Source organism: Pleurodeles waltl, chromosome 6 (assembly GCF_031143425.1).
Source record: "Pleurodeles waltl isolate 20211129_DDA chromosome 6, aPleWal1.hap1.20221129, whole genome shotgun sequence".
Classification (NCBI taxonomy): Eukaryota; Metazoa; Chordata; class Amphibia; order Caudata; family Salamandridae; genus Pleurodeles; species Pleurodeles waltl.
Window position 1 is genome coordinate 364,029,977 of NC_090445.1, and position 22,392 is coordinate 364,052,368.

Genomic DNA, 22,392 nt, shown 5'->3' on the forward strand with positions numbered 1-22,392 from the left:
GGCCTTCTGAGCTCATGCCTCTCCTGTACCAGCGGCCTCTGCCAACAGGCTGGGCATTGTGGTAGACAATCGACTGTCCATGATACCACAGATCAAGGCAATTACAGCGTAGTGCATTGAACTACTGAAATCCATTAAGAGGGTGCCCTTCTGTCACTTGAGGCTTTGAAAGCGGCTATTGTGGCAGTAATTACAGCTGTAATTGTGTCCTGCTGGTACTATGCAAACTCCCTGTATTTAGGTCTCCCTGCAACTTCTTTACACAAACTACATATCTTTCAAAATACAGAAACAAGGATAACCTGTAAACTGCATAGACATGCGCATAACTCCTTTGCCTTAATGAAGCTTCACTGACCCCCCCGTCAAACAGAGGTCTTTTTTTTTTAAATGGCTTGTACTATTTACAAATCCATTCATGACAAACCTCCAGCCTTTGCAACATGCAGAATTAAGAGATCTGTTCCTACCTGAGCTCTCAGATTCTCTCTGGCCAACCAGTTGAGGATCCCCCAAAACGAGCAACAGAAAACAAGGTACAGAAGCCTCTCTGTCCTGGCACCCATCCTGTGTAACTTTCTTGCTCTGTCATTCCGGAACCTAACTTCATGAGGGTCAGAAAGCTTTTGCAGGCCTGGCTGTTTAAGCAAGCTTTTGATTAGCTTGAGCTCTCTCTCCTTTCCTTCTGTGTTGTCACAGCATCATGAAACCCTTGGGTGTACATATGCTGTGAGTTTTCCTAACATGACATGACGTGGATGGTGGTTGTTCAGAAATGGGGCATTGATTGTTCTCTGAAACATTACATTTTTGCAAACTTTTGCCATTTCGTCAACCTACTTTGCTTCTTTATTTATTTGTTCGGTGGGTTTTGGAGTTTGTGATGGGTCAGATGAGTCCACCTTCTTTTCCTGTGGCTTCTGTGATAGCTCAGGACAGATGCAATTTGAACCATCCAAGCAGGAACTATAAAATACAGATTGTTGAACTGTGGAAGACAGTTGAGTGTGTGTTATAACCACTGTCAAATTTACACAGAGCTGAACGTGGAACACAGTGTTCAAAATAAGCAGCAGTAATAGAAATTATAATGTAATTAAGAGTCAAATGTTAACATTTGATAATTTTACCCATAATTGGTATAGTTGAAAGAATAAATACGAACCTTCCATAGATGAGAATAATGATACTCATTATTTTAAAGCCTATTCCACACAACTGGATGTTTACAGAGATTGAAACTGGTGGACGACCTTACCTATTACATATATTAGAACTGTAGAACTCTCAAGAGAAGGGATCACTCTTCCCGCCTGTTGTGTCCAGTAGATGCATGAATATGGGCCTTGCTGATCTAGGCGTACTTTGGGAATCTCAAAGATGCCTGGTGCCGGGCCTGACCAGTGGGCAACCTCTCTACTGGCGTGGTAGAAGCGGAATCCACTCACTGTGGCAGCGCTGAAGGCCTTGCACTGCAAAATCAGTGTTTCTCCAGTGATGAACACAGGAAATAGGGGCTGGTAAGAGATGGTGGGGGCTACCGGATGATCTGAAATACAGTAAAAATATAATATTGCTCTTAGAATACAATACAATGAATGACACATTGGTGCTTCCTGTGAAAACTGCCACATAACCAGCTTACGCATATTTCTCAATACAGCCCTCCAGATACACAATCCACTTGCTGTCTACAAATCAAAACGTCTTCTTTAAAGCTACCTATTTTATTCGTCACTTAAACTAAGCTCTACACCACTTGTATAACAGACACTAGAGCCCTGATTTATATGTTGGCGGTTTATACACTCAGTCATGACGGAGTATTCATACCTCCAACATGAGGGTCCGCCCTTCCCCTTCGGTTTAGTTATGGTGTGGTGACTACTACATCACCTCCATAACCAAACCTCTCTGACAACACGATGGAGCAAGGGCTGTAGGAAAAACTCACTCAGTCAGGGTGGGCAGACATGTAGTCATTTTTTACTGTCATCACCACCCGAAAAACCCTGGCAACGAGGGATAGTAAAATCCAAATAATCCAAAAATCCAAATTATGCTCCCCATGTCATGGGAAAGGAATCAGTTGGCTAGGGGAGCATTACGTTTTTATTGTCAAAATGAAAATCCTGTTTCAGGTTTTCTTTCCCTGTCACCCTGACAGAACAATGGTCCGACCACCAAAACATAAAAGAGGACTCTGGACTCACAGTTTTGGTGGACGCTCGCCATTGACTTTTACAGCTGTTCACCAAACCTTTCTAAAGGTTTTATCTTTTTTTAAAAACCTCCTAAAGCAGAAGTATGCTTCTGAAAATGTAAAAAAAAAAATGACCCCCACAGAGTGGGAGTTTTCTTCCAGTTGTGTGGGTGTCATTGTATTTTTGCATCCTTCACCACCAGTTTTCCCTTGTGATGATGGAGAGAAATAAAACATTACACCATCTACTCTTAATAGGATGGGCAGTGTGATGTCCATCCTCTGACGACCCCACTTTATAAGGCTGTCAGTGGAAGCTTTCCTTCAACAGAGCCAATGGGGCGCCATCGACGGAAAATGTAAGGCCCACCCATTTATAAATCAAGTGAGCGGGTTGGACTGTGAAACAAATAGTCTTTCAGATAAACTCTACAACAGTGGTTCTCAACCTCTGGTCTGGGGACACCTGGGGGTCTGCGAATGCTTAGAAAATGTTATAAGTTTAACCGATTAGGTCCCCAGCTTTCAGTATTGACTCAGTGGGGGGTCCCCGAATTCCAAATAATGATTCAGTGGGGGTCCCCGGTTTTCCAGTATTGATAAAGTGGCGGTCCACAGAAGTCAAAAGGTTGGAAACCACGGCTCTACGACATGTTGGCATTGACAATGTCCGTAGAAGGGCTAGACACGGTCCCAGGTAGGGAAAATGACAGTTCATTTTACACGTTTGTTCAGTTGCTGGAAAATTGCACAAGAAGGTTTTTTTTAAACATTTTAGCCGAAAGCCGAACACGATTATATTTCTTTTAAAAACTCGATGAAATACCATTCTTATTGCATTTATTCATGTTGTAATTTTTTATTGCAATGATTTAAATTAATCGAACAATAAAAGTATTTTCAGAATTGGGAGTTGAAGATTCATCTGTTAACACTGAAGGCACAAGCAGTATGTGCTACCCGTAGTCTAAAGCATTTTAATTTAAATTATGGATGGTGGTCAATAACACCTGTGTTCACTGCTTTGGTCAGTAAATGTAAATGTTTACTAGTATGTCATGGTATATTTAGATGCATTTATAACATTTATGGAACATAACCCTAACTACAAAGCAACGAAGCATTGTACAAAAAGGGGTGCGTTATACAGGAAACGTAGTCACAGAAAAAAGAGGGTGGTTCAGAGAGTCGGATTTTAGATGATTTGGGATTGGAGAGGGGTGGGACTGATGAGTTTATAGGGTGTAGCGATATTCTGTATGAAGGGAAGTGTCTTTATTTGCTTGTGGAAGAGAAGGAATGGCGGTGCCTGTTGGAAATGGAATAGAACCTTGTTTTAGATTCTCATAGCATAGGAGGTCTTCATCCCTGGATTTCCGTCCTTCTTGCATCACTTGGCTACAGTCTAGCTGCCAAAAACTCTGATTTTAGATTTCGGATAAAGAGGGAGGTCTTCATGTTGAGCTCTTTATAAATGATGTAGCAATTATTGAAGGTAACGAGAGCCGGAAAGGAGGAGTTAGTGGAATAATTTAAGTGGGCGATCCTTTTGAACTTCCAAAGATCGATGATCTTATCATGCGGCCTGCTGTGTTAATGACTCTTTTGAGAGGAGCGAGGGGTAATTCTGGCACTACTGACGGCAAGGCATTGCATCCCGAAGGGAGTTATGTACTTTGTGAAGTAGCAGTAGTTGGTGCCATTCAACTGTCATCTTCTAAGTGATGTGGATCCTGAATCTAAAATCAAAGGGGCAAATTCCAAAGCAGAGAAGCCTTCTCGATAAACTGGGCTCTGTTAAATGTTATTAATTGAACCACTGCAATATGCATATTTTGAAAACCACTGTGGCAGAGAAGGGTTGAGTGGTTGTATGTCAGAATATCGCATAAAAAATATTGTCTGACAAAAATATCACAGCTAACATACTTAATACAAAAAAGGTAAATATATACGTAAGCACATATCAGTAACTCAACACGTGTTCCTTGAAGATATTGTATCATCAAAGTATATATTACCTAGTGGCGATCACAACTAGGAAGTTGCAATTAGGTCTGCTTTTCCCTAGAACAAGTGTTTTCTTGGTTTGCTAATAACTTTGGCCCTGTTTGACGAATCTTCACAACATTTTCCAAGAAAAAGTTAATCCACTTCAACTCCTTACTGGAACGTTTTGGGGTGATCTGTCAAGCAGGGGCTGAGAAAAAAAGCGTGTCCCAAATATGAAAAAAAACCATTTAGTTTTTATAAACTTCTTTAACATGGGCTACAGCAAAAACTGCTGAATGGATTTACACCAAATTTGGCAGGCAGCGAGATCTTGGTCTGCAAATTGTGCTTTTTGTGAGCTGGCGTAAATCCATCCAGTAGTTTTTGAGAAATTAAGGGTAAATATAATTGTATTTTTTGGCAGTTGTGCTCCCGAGAATTTCCAAGACTCCTGAGGGAGCACCAGTTTAAAAACATAACAGTCTGATTGGTCCAGGGAACTTTTTTTTCCTTGGGCCGTCTCTCTCCCCCCGGGAGTCAGACTCCTGTGAAAGGGAACGCTCTGATTGGCTGCCACCAACATGAGAAAAATGTTGATGGCAGCCATTACAGAACTCGGGGACTTAGGGCCATATGTACGAAAGCTTTTTCCAATAGACACAGAATGGGTAAAATCCTTTCGTACATCTGGCCCTTAGTCCCCTGTCCTGAAGTTCTAGAAAACAAAAAAGTGTATGGGGGCAGGGTGGGGATATCCGGAATCGCTAGGCCCCATGGGGGTAATGCAGAGGGACCCCACCCAAGGGTCAAAAAAGCAAAAAAAATAGCAAAAAAAGCTGCAGACCAGCAAGACTAGTGCTATCGGGAAAAATGGTGGCCGGACTACATTTATTTATTTATAATATTATTAGCCCCAGGGAGCCTACCCATGTGGCTGTGTTTGTAAAGGGGAGAGGGAGTATGGTCCCCCTCCCAAGCTTCAAGAGGCCCCAGGTAGTCCACCTCCAGGACCGACAAATTTTATGAGGAGTGGGGGCACACAGACCTCCTCCCTGAGCCTCAGGGACCCACCCACAGGGCCAGCTCAGCAGCTATGTCCCGGGTTGCCAACCCATGGGACATAGCAGTTTTCTTGCCCATAGCAGTTCAGGCAAGGATACCTGTGTTTGCTCTCGCTTGGCAGGAGCGTTTTTAAATCTCCCGCCATGGTGGAGCAACCACCAAGTCCACTCTCAGCTGGTGGGAGCTTAAAAAATGCTCCTGCCTGCTGCAGCTCGGTTTTCATCTGTTTCCCTGCCCAAACTGAAGCAGGAAGGGACACAGATGAAAATATTGCACCCGCGGGAGCAGCGTTATTGCCTTCTCCCTGTGGGTGAGAACAGTGCTGGTTCCTGCTGGTTGAGAGGAGCTGCCTGAAGCCATGGAGGCCTTGGGGCTCCCCCCACAACCCGCAAACCCAGTGTGGTGGAAGCCCTGGGTGGGCACCAGGCCGCCCAACTTTTGTTAAGCTGGGCCCGAGGGTATGGGGTCCCGGGCCCATAATCAGCCCAGGGAGGAGGGCCATGTGCCTTCCTTCCCCTTGAACATTCTGCCGGACCCCAGGGGATGGGGGTCTCTGGGGCCGAAATCAGCCTGTGGAGGGAGGGCTGCGTGTCCGCCAAAATTGCAAACGATGTTTACATTTTTATTTTGACTGAAACTATTGTTTATATATATGACTGTTATCGGTTAATTATTCATTGCTATGCGTATATTTTATCACAGCGCTTTTTCAACTGCGATTTGTAATATTGTGAATTTCGCAGACATATGTTTCCATTCCAAGATGACTGACCCTGTTTGCAGTATTTCGCTATGAGACAATGGATGTTGTCCTTTGTCCATGTCTATCACAGTGTATTTATGTTGTCTGAACTTTACCACTCCAGACCTGTGACAAAGGCTATGGCCGAAACAAATCGGGTGGAAGCTTCCCAATAAAAATCACACATAGCACTTGAACGTTTCTGCTGTTGTTCTTTCAACAAGTACTTTTTGGCCATTTGTATGTAGGGCTGCCCGAGCCCACCGCAGAATGTCGCTGTATGTGGCCTGAGGAAGCCATTTTGTTAGATTCTGTTTGAGATAATATGTGTGTGGAGTTAAGAATGATAAATCTTTACACACACACACACACACACACACACATATATATATATATTACTGTATTGTAGTAGTTGATATTCTGGCTGCAATATTTTTGCTGGAAGGTATTTAAAGCAATATTCTGATAGAATACCTGTTGAGTAAAACTTGGTGGTAGAATCAATGGAGCCACGGATAGAGTAGGCTGCAATTGTATTAGTTCTTTAATATTCATCATTCAGCCACAGAAAGTTCAATCGGACTAGATTTGGGAATAAATGCAATCTCGACCTTAGCAGATCAAAATCTTACACTCAATATTTTGAAGGAATTAAACAGAATTCATTGTGCTTTGCCTTTATATTGGATAAAAGTAGCCTTTTCCTACACGTTTTAAGTATTTAACAAGCTGGCTTTTATAACCAGGAACACGTATAATCATTTAATAGAGCTATTTAAATCTTGAATTAAGGCACCCTCATTTATTTTTAACTTAAGGTTCAATACCAAATTAAGCCTAGTCAATTCATGAATGTTCATATTTACCTTAACATTCTTACATTTTAATTTTTAGATGTTGGTACTTTTGTACCCCAGTTTTGTTGTTCATGAGTTCCTAGAGTGGTATACAAAAGGAATGCTGTCACTGCAGTTTGTAAAGTTGGATATGCACACAACAGAACACATATTTTGCCTAGCCCAATCTACTAGAACCCAGGAGAAAATATTTTAAGTCTTGTTTGTTTAAAATACGGCATACACTATTCGGATACAAAACTGTTTGTTAAATGGATGACACAAATAATATCTGTAGTATGCTAGTAAAATATTTTGAACTAATGTATAGTTCACAGGAGATTCGTGAGGCACATGTCAATATATACAATCATTTGTATCTATTTAAACTTCTAAAGTGTGATATTTGAGAATACACTATTGCTGTTTTCCCCACGTTTGCACGTCTGGTTTGATTTATTAAACAGGTGTGTGTGATTGCAAAAGGAAAATATGACACAGGTCAAAATTTATGTAAATCTGCTGTGACTAATAATATTTAAAATTGTGGGGAAAATGAGGACCACCTTACTAGGTAAAAAGCTCCATGTTTAACTGATGAGTACAAACAAGCTGTTAGTCTGAGGTTTAGCTGGCATGTTAATTTATTATGGGTATTTTTTAAATAATGTGAAAATGAAACATTCAAAATTGTAGTCCTGTTTTACAGTTTCAAGACATATGCATTGTAAAAGTACACTAAAATTAATGTGTTATAATTTAATTGCAAATATGTTTATGGTTTGAATATTAAACTTTAATATTACATGACTTCCGTTAGTAGTGCACTGATTTATATTATATAACATACATGGAATTACAGCAATTCTATAATGCCTGCATAAATTGAACGGTACTGGTGCAGTGGTAGCTCTGCACTTGAAATTAAAGGTATTATACAATAACACCCTGACAGTATAGTGCAATTGCAAGCTATTATAGATGGAATATGAAATAACTGTGCGTGCCCTGCTTTACTGAGTGAAATTCCCCACCGGTTCTCCTGTGTTTTAGGGGGATTAACACTCACCAGCTATGAGCAAGTGGTAAATGGAAGCTTGGGGGCTGGTGCTGGACATGGATGGAGTGATGAAGAGATGGAGAGCTGGTGAAGAAAGGAGAAAAAGATGCCCTGGCATGGCGCAGCCTTAAATGCACCCTCCTTGCTGAAATAAATTCTTGGGTGGGGACGGGAACAGAGGCTTGACCGCTGTTGCAGCCAAGGCCTCATGCAATTTTTCTGGCCTGAATAAAGGGTCAGTGAATTGGGTCCAGTTTCCCAGATCAGGAAAATCCAGGTACAAGAACACCAGGCCAATTCCTGGAGGGAGTGGCATCCCACTCTGAGATATATCCCACCCAACTTATTAGGGTTTAGGGCCTGATTTAAAATTTGTTGGACAGAGTAGGAGTAAAGCGCTTGTGTGAAGAGGAAAGCATGTGCAGGGCTAGTGCTAGAGTAAAGTGCTTGTGTAAGGAGGAGGACTTATGCTGAGTACTGTATTGACACAGCAGTGGAGGGTGATTGCCTTGCTGTCATGCTATACTGGTGATTCCCTGGTGCCAAGATCGGTGGTTTAAATAGTGGGATTAAAAATAGTGGGACTGGGTTGGTAGAGAGGGCTTTACACCTGCCTTGGGAGGGGCAGTAGTTTGGGACTGGCAGATTTGTACTGGTGGAGCAGGTACCTCCCTTAAATCCCTAATAGAAGGTGTGATGAGCCGCAGGTATGGGTTGCATACTCAAATAAATTGCGTGGTGTGGAATGGTGTCATGGAATGAAAATGCATGTGACTTAGTATGATTGCCCTGTAAACTAGAGATATCCCCAAACTCACTGAGTGTAGTTGCAAGAGGCATTAGATCCAATGCCCAGTTCTCTAATGTACACTATCACGTCATCAGCATACAGGGAAAACGCATGGGGCTGAGGTCCCCTCATGAGATTCCAGGCAGCCAAATCCCATCTGATTTTCTGGACTAGAAACTCCATAACCAATACAAACAAAAGGGGAGATAATGGGCAACCCTGATGGGTGCGACGGGAAATTGAATGCGGTGCGGATATGTGTGCCCCAGTCTTGGCTCTCGCTGTGGGATTAGCCTAGAGGAGTTGGACCCAATTATTGTAGGCAGGAGGACTGTTAAATTGGCATAAAACCTGGAACATGTAATCCTAATCCAGCTAATCAAATGCCTTTTAGAGGTCTATGAACAGACAGCCTGTGTTAGGATAGAAGTTATGTGTTATCTCCATGACCTGTTAGAATTGTTGTAAAATAAAGGGAGGTACTCCTATGTCGGATGAAGTCGCACTGGCCAATATGTAGCAATTCAGTGAGAGGGGCAGCAAACGATGGGCCAGTACCTTGCTCCGAATCTTATACTCCGAGGTCAATACAGAAAGCAGCCTATTTGGAGAAAGGTCATCAGAGGTCCGGCCGTGCTTAAGGAAAGAAGTGACCAGGGCGTGGCTAGGAGTAGGCAGTAACAATCCCACAGCCAATGAGGCCTTGTATAGTTTCTCGAGCCGGGGTACTAAACAAGAGCAAAAGCAGAGTAGAACTCAATAGGTAGCCCAGCTATCCCCAGGGTTTTATTGCAATTCATGTCTCCGGTAGCCTGCCTTACCTGACTCAGTGACAGTGAGTCGCCGAAACTTGTGGGCGTTGTAGGTCATGCAAAAATGCTGTCATGCTTGCAGGGGTGGAAGAAGGTCAAGCTGAATACAGTTCTTTGTAGTAGGAACAGAAAGCCTCATTTGTTCCCAGCTGTGTCATTCTGCAGACCCCATCCAGATCCTCAGGTAGAGGAGTGACGTGGGGAAAAATGGCGGTCGTATCATGCAGGCCAATAACGTGTCCACCCTATCTCCCTCTACGTGTGACTTCTGAAAGTATGTTTTATGGTTTAAAATTCTCAGTCACTCTGTGTTCAGCATACTGAAACCTAGCTTCCTGCAAGTTGTCCAGGTGTACAGAGCCCCGAACCGACTTCTGTTCAAGGAGCCCTAAGCCTGTCTCTGTTGAACATCACAGAGTACTGAGTTTCTGGCACCTGTAGCTGTGGCTATCGATATTCCCCTAATCATTACCTTAAATGCCTCCCATATTGCAAGTGGCGTGGAGGCGGTGCCCTTGTTCTCAAGGTAGGTGTCAATGGTGGTGGCCACTGTTTCCCTAAATACTGTACCTTCGAATAGGAGGGGCTTCATGCACCAGGTGGGAATCAGTGCAAGACTGTGCCCAGTTCCATCAACATTTCAAGCGGATTGTGGTCTGAGAGTGTCTTGCCTAAATAAGTTGCTTGTGTGAATTTCTCGATCATGTGAGAGGAACATAGGATACAATCCAATTGTGTATGTAAGCTGTGTGGGGGGGTAGTAGAACGAATACTCATGCATTCCCTTGTTGCGCGCACTCCATATGTCCACCAAGGTTCATTGAGTCACCCAATTGGAGAAGGCCTCAGCCTGCTTAACTGAGATCGCAGTTAACAAGGGGATTCGGGACGGTCAAGACTGACATCTATGACTGCATTAAAGTTGCCCCCTATCAGCCAAGTGGGATGGGAACATTCTGCTAGCACAGAAGACACGCTGCAGGAAGACATTTTGTTCTGTGTTCGCTGCATAAGCACTACCAGGTACACACATTTTCAAGCAGTCCTTGGACAACGACATATCGACTATTAGAGTCACTTTTAGTGGTTTTAGCCTCAAACGACACTCCTGCGCAAAGCCAAATGGCAGCCCCTCAAGAAAACCTCGATACATAGTGGCAAACAATTTACCCCTCCATTTCATGTGCAACTTAAGGGTTTCAGGACCTGAGAGGTTGCTTTCTTGTAAACATATTATTTTTGCCTTGTGACGATGAAGCTGAGCTAGGACCCTATGGCGCTTATGAATAGATCCCAGACCACTTGCATTCCATGTCAGAACCTTATAGTGTTGCGGAACAGGGGGCACAGCAATGACTTACAATCACATGGGAAATGAGAGTCCTGCATCAGAAATACTGCTATTGAAACAGGCAGCATTGTTCATGGAGAACTTTCAGGCATGCTGAAAACAACAATGCATATGAAAGTTCCTCTGCTTGCAGCTGATACTTGGCCACCATGAAAGATGCTCGATCTTATTGAATCTCCCAAGTGTAGTCCAGAAAAAGCAGCACTATGAAATTGTCTACTAGGATAGGTGCTCTCTCCTGGCCATCTGCAGTTGGACATCACGATCCCTAAAATTAAGGATTCGTGCAACCGTAGGGTGCAGTGGCATACCAGATGGGAGGCGATGGGTTGGCACTCTGTGTGCTCTCTCCACCGTGAACAGGGCAGAAACCCTGTGGGAGTAGCATCCTCTGGAGCCACTGATCTATGAACAACGTAGGGTTTGGCCCCTCTTTACCTTCCGTCAGTCTGACTACGCCTACATTACTGTGATGGGCACTGCCATCAACATCCTCTGCTCTATCTTGTAGGACCATGAGTTGTTTGCGAAGTTCAGCAATTGCAGTCAACTGCGCAGCCTGTTGGGGGAACATCTCAGCTAGTGTTGTCTTGGCAGCTTTCACTTTGAAAGCTTACAAGGTTCCTCATGCTGCAAGCCAAAGTCTGCTGACAGCATGTCAGATTTCCTGCAGTAAAATGTCAAATTTATTGGGTGGAGGGGTAAATTTATGGGTGGGATACAGTCCTCTAGTGTACGCTTTGAGTGGCCATGTTGGGCTTGGCCGGGACCTTGCGTGGCTGTCAGTTTAATTGTGTTGGTGTTGCTCGTTGTTCTATCACAGAACAATGGAGCGCGCACCATATGGGGTGTAGCAGTGTTCGCCAGGTAGTAGCACGGTAAAGAAGCAATCCCTAGGTGGCAAGGTCCCCCACTGTAGGTGATGCAATGTTGTGCGTGCTATGCATCACAGTTGTAGGAAACCATATGCCCCTCCATCAGGTTTCCAATCAACTGTATGCCCTGGGGAAGTCAACCAGGAGTCTAACCATGTATTAGGGAAGTCCCACGCTACCAGAGAGCATAACCGACATCAAGGGGATTCTTAAAACAGGAGGCATAAATGTGCCACTGGGTGTAAATCACAGGATGAGAGGAATAAGAAGGCATTGTCCATGACCACGGGGGGATGCACTGGGGCCCCTGGGTACCCAGAAGGATCCATTGAGCACCGCACTTCACTGTCTCCTCTCACTAGGTACTCATATAGGCACTGTTAAAGTGAGGGCCAACCCATGCCGTGTAGCTATTCACTGCTAAACAGGAGGCCCGGGAACCCAAGTAGCCTCATCCATGGAGCCACAAATCTGACAGGGCTCAGGAGTGATACAGGAAAGTCCAATTCCGAGTGTGCAGGACTATTAGTGGCAAGAGGGGCCTGCCTAGAACAGCATGAGATGTAGGAGCCATAATTCAGCATGGCCCTCAAAGCAGCTGCAAGGCCCCCGCCAGCCCCGGGGTCCTGGTCACAACCACAATCAGGCAGCTCATGACAGGCGCTTTTCCCCTGTGCCAGCTCGTTATCTCCCTGGATGGTAGGCTCCATGCGCTGATCATGAAGACTGCGCTGTTTAATCCACCCCTGGTCACCGCTTCCACCAGGGGTTAAGGCAGTGTGTAGTGAGCCTTGCTTCTACAGCCACGCTGATCCTCTTGCCGGGACACCCACAAGATCGCTGTGGGCCAGCAAGTGATCCAGGCCACGCTCGCTGCTCCAGCTCAGACCACATCACGCGACTTCCTCTGTCACACCCCCTAAATCCAGTTAAAGTTAAGTACATCAGGAAACTCCTTTCCACTTTGTTTTTGAGTTATCAGTAAGATTTTTCAAACTGTTTAGCTTCTGTGACCAGCAGTGCTATGAAACAGTTATTTTATGATCTGTTTAACTTACTTTTTTATACATTTTGTATGATGGTTTCCTTATAAAGGAGATCTAAAGAGTGACTTGGTAGCAAATGTTACAATATTTCTTGCTAACCCATTCAGTCATGGAACTCTAAATGGCCTTGCACCCCAAATCAATGTCTTGATTCTGGAGACTGATTGACTATCTTTCCTATGATTGATAGTCAATTTGGAACTTGGAAATCCCAATCTTCTATGCATGCAGCAGAACTTTGATGTAGGAAGACTCTGAAGTCTCTAGTCTTGGATCTAGTTAAGCAATTATTTTTAAGATATAGCTTTTTCTTTTGAAAAGACATGTTCTTTTATATTATGAAACGCAAGGTCTTTTAAATTATAAAGCGCAGTCTGTTGTCTTCATTTATATTCTTTTCAAGTGTTTCAAGAAAAATTAACTATCTTCTGCATCATTCTTTGGAATACAGCCTATCTTCCATGAAGAAAATAGCTATGTGGAAAAGCTTACCTGGAAGTTACCATCATCATCTGAATATTTGTTTGCACCACTGTGTATTCCTTCCAATTAGCTCTTATTTGAGCAACTCTGGAACACCTCTTCAAAGCAGAAGAGAATGTTCTCCTTCTGGTGGTTTGCTCTAAGAACCTACTCACTTGAACATTTCAAATAGCTACTCACTGCAGCTCGTCGATGTTTGTGTAAACAATATTTAGGATTAAATATTTGTTACACAATATTTTGAATACGTTGTTACGGTAACATAACATTTTGGCTTCACTGTTTGTACAGGTTGTAGTTTCCTCTTTAAGTAGTTGAGGCAGGAGGGGTGTGGCCAAGCAGCCAGGATGGCGCACGCTTGAGAACGTGGCTCCGGAGGGGCCTACTATTAATCCTTGAAAATAGCCCACTCTCTGGGACCATCGACTTGTAGAGTCGGTACCCGGAGACACCAGGGGTCCAGAGGAACAAGGGGGAGTCTGATTCCGGAACGTGGGGGCCCCCGCTGGAACCGGGGCCACCGGGCTTGCGGCCAAGATGGGGACTCACGTAGTGACGCGGTCCCGCCGACGGCTTCGGCGCTTACCAGAGGAGCACATTGAAGGGCAGACTCGTCCCGACTTAACAGAGAACACGCTGCAGTGCATTGGATAAAGCGCCCGTGTGCGCTGGGGGCGCGGTCCGCCGGCGGTGACGGTGCGGGCCCAGCACCCATAACGAGGAAGTAACATCGGGGAGTGAGGAACGAGGCATGAAGCAGACTACCAGGGGACTTGTAGAGGACGTTGAAGGACGATCCCCCCCCGGCCTGGCAGAAAATACACTACAGCACATTGGGCACGGCGCCCGCGTGCACTGAGGGCACGACGGAGTGCGCGATCCGCCGGCGGTGTCAGTGCCGGCCCAGCACCTACATCGAGGAAGTAACGCTGGGGAACAAGGACCGAGGAACGGAGCGCACCACCAGGGGAATTGTAGGGGTCATTGAAGGGCGGTCTCCCCCCGGACGGGCTGAGAACACGCTGCAGTGCATCGGATAAAGCGCCTGTGTGCGCTGGGGGGCACGGTGGAGTGCGCGGGCCACCGGCGGTATCGGTGCGGGCCTAGCAGCCACAACGAGGAAGCAACGCTGGTGAACAAGGACCGAGGTACGGAGTACAGCCCCGGGGGACTTGTAGAGGACACCGAGGAGTGGCCTCGCCTTGGCCTAATAGAGAACACGCTACAGTACGCCTGTGTGCGCTAAGGGCGCAATGGAGTGAGCGGGCCACCGGCGATGCCAACACAGGCCCGGCATCCACATCGAGGAAGTAACGCTGGGGAATGAGGAACGAGGCACTGAGCAGGGCCCCAGGGGACTTGTAGAGGACGTGGAAGGGCGGCCACCCACCGACTTGTCGGAGAACACGCTGCAGTGCATCGGATAAAAGCACCCACGTGCGCTGAGGACGCGTAAGAGAGCACGATCCGCTGGCCGAGTCGATGCGGGCCCAACATCCGCAATGAGGAAGTAACACTGGGGAACAGGGAGCGAGGCACGAAGTGCGTCACCAGGGGACTTGCAGAGGACGTTGAAGGGCAGTCTCGCCCCAGCCTGGTGGAGGGTATGCTGCAGTGCACCGTCTGGGACGCTCGAGGGCGCGACGGAGTGTGCGGGCCATCGGAGGTGTTGATGCAGGCCCGACACCCATGGTGAGGAAGTAACGCTGGACAACAAGGACCGAGGTGCTGAGCATAACCACACGGGACTGATAGTGGACGTCCCGCATCTGCCTAGCAGAGAACATGCTGCAGTGTATTGGATACAGCGACCATAAACACTGAGGGTGTGGTGGAGTACGGGGTCAGCCGGCGGTGTCGGTGCAAATATGGCGCCCACAACAGGGAAGGGATGCTGGGGAACGAGAACTGAAAGTAAGTGAAACGCCTGGTTGAGTAGAGCAATCTCACACTACGCACAAACCTTGGACACCAGGAGTGAGCCCAGCTCCCCATAAGGACGCAAAACAGAAGTGAGGGGGTGAGTCCTACCGAACTTAGCTGGAAGGAGGGAGCGCACTTGGACTAAGGTGAAGGTAGAAATTGAAGGCCTGTAATAACCGCTGCTGCCCTGGGTAGTGTACTGCACCCAATAGAGGAAACGCTGGGAGTGGAGAGCAGTAGAGGCCTGGGCCTGGTGCTTAGGGCAACAATAAGAAGGGGCAGCTGGGCCCCTAGGAGTGAGAGAACCAGGTGAAAGAGGGGGTACACTCTAAGGGAACCACAATACTACTGAGTGGAAGAGCTGAATTGGACTGCTGGATGTAACTGACTGGCCCAAGATAAGCCTTTGAACTTATGTGAACAAGTGCAATAGAACAATCCAGCTCACCTTCCCGTTAACATCGAAGTGAAGCACTGCAAGCCCAATGTCATCCAAAAGCCGGCACAAGACCAAAGCTATGGACCGTCCAACACACACTGATCCTAAAGAGGGGGAATCTCTGAACTTCTCGCAGGCTAGAGTGCAGGATACCCTAGACAAGATCCTGGGGGCAATCGAAGACACCAAAGCTACACTACAGCACAATATCAATCAAGTGGCTGTAGAGGTGGGGCTTCTGAGGGCAGACCATCAAAAATTAACTGACAGAGTTAAAGAGGCGGAGACCGCATTGGCAGATATCACTCCTAAACAAAGAGACACAACTATTATGGTGGAGAATCTCAACGACAGAGTGAAGCGGCTGGAACAGAAAGCTGAGGACGCAGAAGGGAGGAACCGAAGGAACAATATCCGAGTGGTAGGCCTGCCGGAGGGAGCGGAAGGGACGAATATGGTGGCATTTCTGCAAAATTGGTTGTGCACGGTTGTAGCAGCAGACAACCTGACTCAGTTTTTTACACTTGAACAAGCACACCAAGTGCCCTCGAGACCCCTTGCCCCGGGCAGACCACCCAGAGCGGTGATAGCCAGAGTTCTGCATTACAGAGACAGGGATGCCCTAATCCAGAGGGCCAGGGAGGCAGGCCCCATCAGAGTTGAGAATGGAGAGGTGACGTTATTCCCAGATTTCACCTTTGAGGTCCAGATCAGGTGAAACTCGTACATGGCAGTCAAAAAGGCCCTCAGAGCGGAAGGAATCCAGTATTCGCTCCTCTTCCCGGCTCGCCTGAGAGGGACACACAAGGGTAAATCTTTGTTCTTCCAGAACCCTTAGGAGGCCTGGGAATGGTTTGAAGCTCATGGAGGCCAGTCGGCCCAGAGCACAAAAGTTAACGTAAAAGAGACTGGAAAGCGCAGAGCTCACGAAGGCGGAGGAACAGGGACCGCTGACGTGGGATGCCAACGCAGACACAGAAGGAAAGCGAGCGGCCCTTGAGGCGCTGGCGTCCATGGGCAGAGAGGAATCCCCCCCAGGAGGCTCTGCGGTAGACTCAGATGGCACGGCCGGGTCCTCTATAGGATGCTCGGAGTCCTCGCCGCGGGCTCCGAAGGTGACCCCCCAGACATCAGACGAACTTGTGTAACGGATGTGATACCACGACCCTGGGGCAAAGTGAATTATATGTATACGTGGCCCCTCCGGACTGTGCCCCCCCACACGAGTTCTCGTCCAACCAATCAGACTGACGAGAATTTCAGATACTCTGTTGAACATGTCGCACTGTTGCACAGTTTATTGGGCAACCTACTGTTTGCGAGGCGCTCTGGGGTTAGGGAGTTGGGTTTTACAGTTACAACTTTTGCAGGTGTGATGGGCAGGGTGGAGAGAAATACTTATGTACACATTACGAAACACGGGGAGACTGTACCCAGGGCAGGGGTGGGCAACCTGGAATGCTAATAAGACAACCCTATGGCGGAATATAATATACTAACATGGAATGTACACGGTATGGGGTCCCCATCCAAACGTCACAGAATACTGTCCTTTTTTAAAAGAAGGGGTGTGCAGATGGCAATGCTACAGGAGACCCACTTAACCGCAGGAGAGGTGGAGAGATTGAGGCGTAGATGGAGAGGACAGGTGTTTGCCACTGGCTATTCAGCGTATGCGAGGGGCGCCTTGATTTGGATACGAGCTGGGGTTCCCTTTGAAGTCATATCTAAGGACATAGATCATGAGGGTAGGTTTGTGATAGCGGAGGGGAGGCTTCATGGAATTCCAATTGTCCTGGGCAATGTCTACACCCCCAACCAAGATCAGGTCCCCTTCATAACACAACTGTCGAGTCATCTCATACGCCAACAAACCGGGGGTATCTTAATCGGGGGAGACTTTAACGGAATATTAGACGTGGACTTAGACCGATCCTCTCCACTGGTTACAGGGGCAGCGACACATAGAGTGGCAAAAAAATTGAGAGAATGGATGAATGCGTGGGGCCTACTGGATGTATGGCGGGTCCATCACCCCACTGAGAAGGATTATTCATTCTATTCAGGACTTCACCAAGTACATACCAGAATAGATAGGGTGGTGTGTACAGCAGATATCGCGCAGGGAATGACCCGCGCAGAATACCTTGCTCGCACATTATCGGACCATAACCCCCTACTGGTTACTTGGAAAGCGACAATGGATAGGCCTCCTGTCCCGACATGGAGACTGACCCCGGCTCGTTAGAGGACCAAGCATACAGAGAATCCCTGCGCCTACACCTTTCAAACCATATTAAAACCAATAAGGGATCAGCCTCTTCAAGATCCTTGGAATGGGAGGCCCTCAAGGTGACAACTAGAGGTTTTTGCCTAGGTCAGACAGTTGGAGTGAGACGCACTCTAGAACGTGAACTGAATAGTTTAGAGAGGATAATACACGAAGGGGAACGAGGTGGGGAGAACGAGGATGTAGCACAGGAAAGATATGTCCATGCACGGAAGTCATATGCCCAGGTGGAAGAGCAGCTTTGCTGTCACAGCCTCCGGGAATATCTGGCATCACTCCAGGCTGAGGAGGGCCAATCAGGTAGAATGCCTGCGTGGTTAGTGAGGGCTGAAGGGGACAGTGGACCCATCACAAGTGTCTATGATAAAGGGGGGAAACGTCAGTGTATGCCGGGACCCATAAATGACACCTTCAAAGAGTACTACTCCCATCTCTACGGGGCCCCGGGAGAGCTTAGAGCAGATGACCTCGACGATTTTTTGCGCCCACTCCCTCTGACCACGCTAGCACTTGAGGAACAGGATAGTTTAGGAGGCCCGCTGATGGTAGACGAGGTGCAGGAGGCTATAGCACAACTGGCCTCCGGTAAGACCCCATGGACGGATGGACTTCCAATGGACTTTTACAAAAAATATACTGCACTGTTAGCCCCCCAGTTGGTGGAGATGTACACGGAGGCATTGCAACGCGGAATGCTACTGTACTCACTTAGGGAGTGTAAGGAAATGCCTCCTTGGCATGGTTGCCCCCTGACTTTTTGCCTTTGCTGATGCTATGTTTACAATTGAAAGTGTGCTGAGGCCTGCTAACCAGGCCCCAGCACCAGTGTTCTTTCCCTAAACCTGTACTTTTGTATCCACAATTGGCAGACCCTGGCATCCAGATAAGTCCCTTGTAACTGGTACTTCTAGTACCAAGGGCCCTGATGCCAAGGAAGGTCTCTAAGGGCTGCAGCATGTCTTATGCCACCCTGGAGACCTCTCACTCAGCACAGACACACTGCTTGCCAGCTTGTGTGTGCTAGTGAGGACAAAACGAGTAAGTCGACATGGCACTCCCCTCAGGGTGCCATGCCAGCCTCTCACTGCCTATGCAGTATAGGTAAGACACCCCTCTAGCAGGCCTTACAGCCCTAAGGCAGGGTGCACTATACCATAGGTGAGGGTACCAGTGCATGAGCATGGTACCCCTACCGTGTCTAAACAAAACCTTAGACATTGTAAGTGCAGGGTAGCCATAAGAGTATATGGTCTGGGAGTCTGTCAAACACGAACTCCACAGCACCATAATGGCTACACTGAAAACTGGGAAGTTTGGTATCAAACTTCTCAGCACAATAAATGCACACTGATGCCAGTGTACATTTTATTGCAAAATACACCCCAGAGGGCACCTTAGAGGTGCCCCCTGAAACTTAACCGACTGTCTGTGTAGGCTGACTAGTTCCAGCAGCCTGCCACACCAGAGACATGTTGCTGGCCCCATGGGGAGAGTGCCTTTGTCACTCTGAGGCCAGTAACAAAGCCTGCACTGGGTGGAGATGCTAACACCTCCCCCAGGCAGGAGCTGTAACACCTGGCGGTGAGCCTCAAAGGCTCACCCCTTTGTCACAGCCCAGCAGGGCACTCCAGCTTAGTGGAGTTGCCCGCCCCCTCCGGCCACGGCCCCCACTTTTGGCGGCAAGGCTGGAGGGAACAAAGAAAGCAACAAGGAGGAGTCACTGGCCAGTCAGGACAGCCCCTAAGGTGTCCTGAGCTGAGGTGACTCTGACTTTTAGAAATCCTCCATCTTGCAGATGGAGGACTCCCCCAATAGGGTTAGGATTGTGACCCCCTCCCCTTGGGAGGAGGCACAAAGAGGGTGTACCCACCCTCAGGGCTAGTAGCCATTGGCTACTAACCCCCCAGACCTAAACACGCCCTTAAATTTAGTATTTAAGGGCTACCCTGAACCCTAGAAAATTAGATTCCTGCAACTACAAGAAGAAGGACTGCCTAGCTGAAAACCCCTGCAGAGGAAGACCAGAAGACAACAACTGCCTTGGCTCCAGAAACTCACCGGCCTGTCTCCTGCCTTCCAAAGATCCTGCTCCAGCGACGCCTTCCAAAGGGACCAGCGACCTCGACATCCTCTGAGGACTGCCCCTGCTTCGAAAAGACAAGAAACTCCCGAGGACAGCGGACCTGCTCCAAGAAAGGCTGCAACTTTGTTTCCAGCAGCTTTGAAAGAACCCTGCAAGCTCCCTGCAAGAAGCGTGAGACTTGCAACACTGCACCCGGCGACCCCGACTCGGCTGGTGGAGATCCAACACCTCAGGAGGGACCCCAGGACTACTCTGATACTGTGAGTACCAAAACCTGTCCCCCCTGAGCCCCCACAGTGCCGCCTGCAGAGGGAATCCCGAGGCTTCCCCTGACCGCGACTCTTTGAATCCAAAGTCCCGACGCCTGGGAGAGACCCTGCACCCGCAGCCCCCAGGACCTGAAGGGCCAGACTTTCACTGGAGAAGTGACCCCCAGGAGTCCCTCTCCCTTGCCCAAGTGGAGGTTTCCCCGAGGAACCCCCCCCTTGCCTGCCTGCAGCGCTGAAGAGATCCCGAGATCTCTCATAGACTAACATTGCGAACCCGACGCTTGTTTCTACACTGCACCCGGCCGCCCCCGCGCTGCTGAGGGTGAAATTTCTGTGTGGGCTTGTGTCCCCCCCGGTGCCCTACAAAACCCCCCCTGGTCTGCCCTCCGAAGACGCGGGTACTTACCTGCAAGCAGACCGGAACCGGGGCACCCCCTTCTCTCCATTCTAGCCTATGTGTTTTTGGGCACCACTTTGAACTCTGCACCTGACCGGCCCTGAGCTGCTGGTGTGGTGACTTTGGGGTTGCTCTGAACCCCCAACGGTGGGCTACCTTGGACCAAGAACTGAACCCTGTAAGTGTCTTACTTACCTGGTAAAACTAACAAAAACTTACCTCCCCCAGGAAGTGTGAAAATTGCACAGTGTCCACTGTTAAAGTAGCTATTTGTCAATAACTTGAAAAGTATACATGCAATTGAAATGATTCAAAGTTCCTAATGTACTTACCTGCAATACCTTTCAAACAAGATATTACATGTTAAATTTGAACCTGTGGTTCTTAAAATAAACTAAGAAAAGATATTTTTCTATAACAAAACCTATTGGCTGGATTTGTCTCTGAGTGTGTGTACCTCATTTATTGTCTATGTGTATGTACAACAAATGCTTAACACTACTCCTTGGATAAGCCTACTGCTCGACCCCACTACCACAAAATAGAGCATTAGTATTATCTATTTTTACCACTATTTTACCTCTAAGGGGAACCCTTGGACTCTGTGCATCCTATTCCTTACTTTGAAATAGCACATACAGAGCCAACTTCCTACATTGGTGGATCAGCGGTGGGGTACAAGACTTTGCATTTGCTGGACTACTCAGCCAATACCTGATCACACGACAAATTCCAAAATTGTCATTAGAAATTGATTTTTGCAATTTGAAAAGTTTTCTAAATTCTTAAAAGACCTGCTAGGGCCTTGTGTTAGATCCTGTTTAGCATTTCTTTTAGAGTTTAAAAGGTTGTAAAAGTTTGAATTAGATTCTAGAACCAGTTTTAGATTCCTAAAAAAGTATTCCAACTTTTAGAAGCAAAATGTCTAGCACAGATGTGACTGTGGTGGAACTCGACACCACACCTTACCTCCATCTTAAGATGAGGGAGCTAAGGTCACTCTGTAAAATAAAGAAAATAACAATGGGCCCCAAACCTACCAAAATACAGCTCCAGGAGCTTTTGGCAGAGTTTGAAAAGGCCAACCCCTCTGAGGGTGGCAACTCAGAGGAAGAGGATAGTGACTTGGAGGACAATTCCCCCCTACCAGTCCTATCTAGGGAGAACAGGGTCCCTCAAACCCTGACTCCAAAAATAATAGTCAGAGATGCTGGTTCCCTCACAGGAGAGACCAACACCTCTGAAATCACTGAGGATAGCCCCAGTGAAGAGGACATCCAGTTAGCCAGGATGGCCAAAAGATTGGCTTTGAAAAGACAGATCCTAGCCATAGAGAGGGAAAGACAAGAGATGGGCCTAGGACCCATCAATGGTGGCAGCAACATAAATAGGGTCAGAGATTCTCCTGACATGTTGAAAATCCCTAAAGGGATTGTAACTAAATATGAAGATGGTGATGACATCACCAAATGGTTCACAGCTTTTGAGAGGGCTTGTGTAACCAGAAAAGTGAACAGATCTCACTGGGGTGCTCTCCTTTGGGAAATGTTCACAGGAAAGTGTAGGGATAGACTCCTCACACTCTCTGGACAAGATGCAGAATCTTATGACCTCATGAAGGGTACCCTGATTGAGGGCTTTGGATTCTCCACTGAGGAGTATAGGATTAGATTCAGGGGGGCTCAAAAATCCTCGAGCCAGACCTGGGTTGACTTTGTAGACTACTCAGTGAAAACACT

The 22,392-nt window shown here is 47.2% G+C and overlaps 1 protein-coding gene across 1 annotated transcript in view; it reads right to left on the reverse strand.

The window, feature by feature from the left end:
* LOC138299741 (immunoglobulin superfamily member 1-like) overlaps nt 1-22,392 on the reverse strand; it is a 301,153-nt gene that overhangs the window by 79,298 nt on the left and 199,463 nt on the right. Inside the window, exon 6 of the mRNA XM_069238265.1 lies at nt 1,259-1,549. Within this exon, the coding sequence (XP_069094366.1) occupies nt 1,259-1,549 (291 nt within the window). The remainder of the gene's footprint in view (nt 1-1,258; nt 1,550-22,392) is intronic.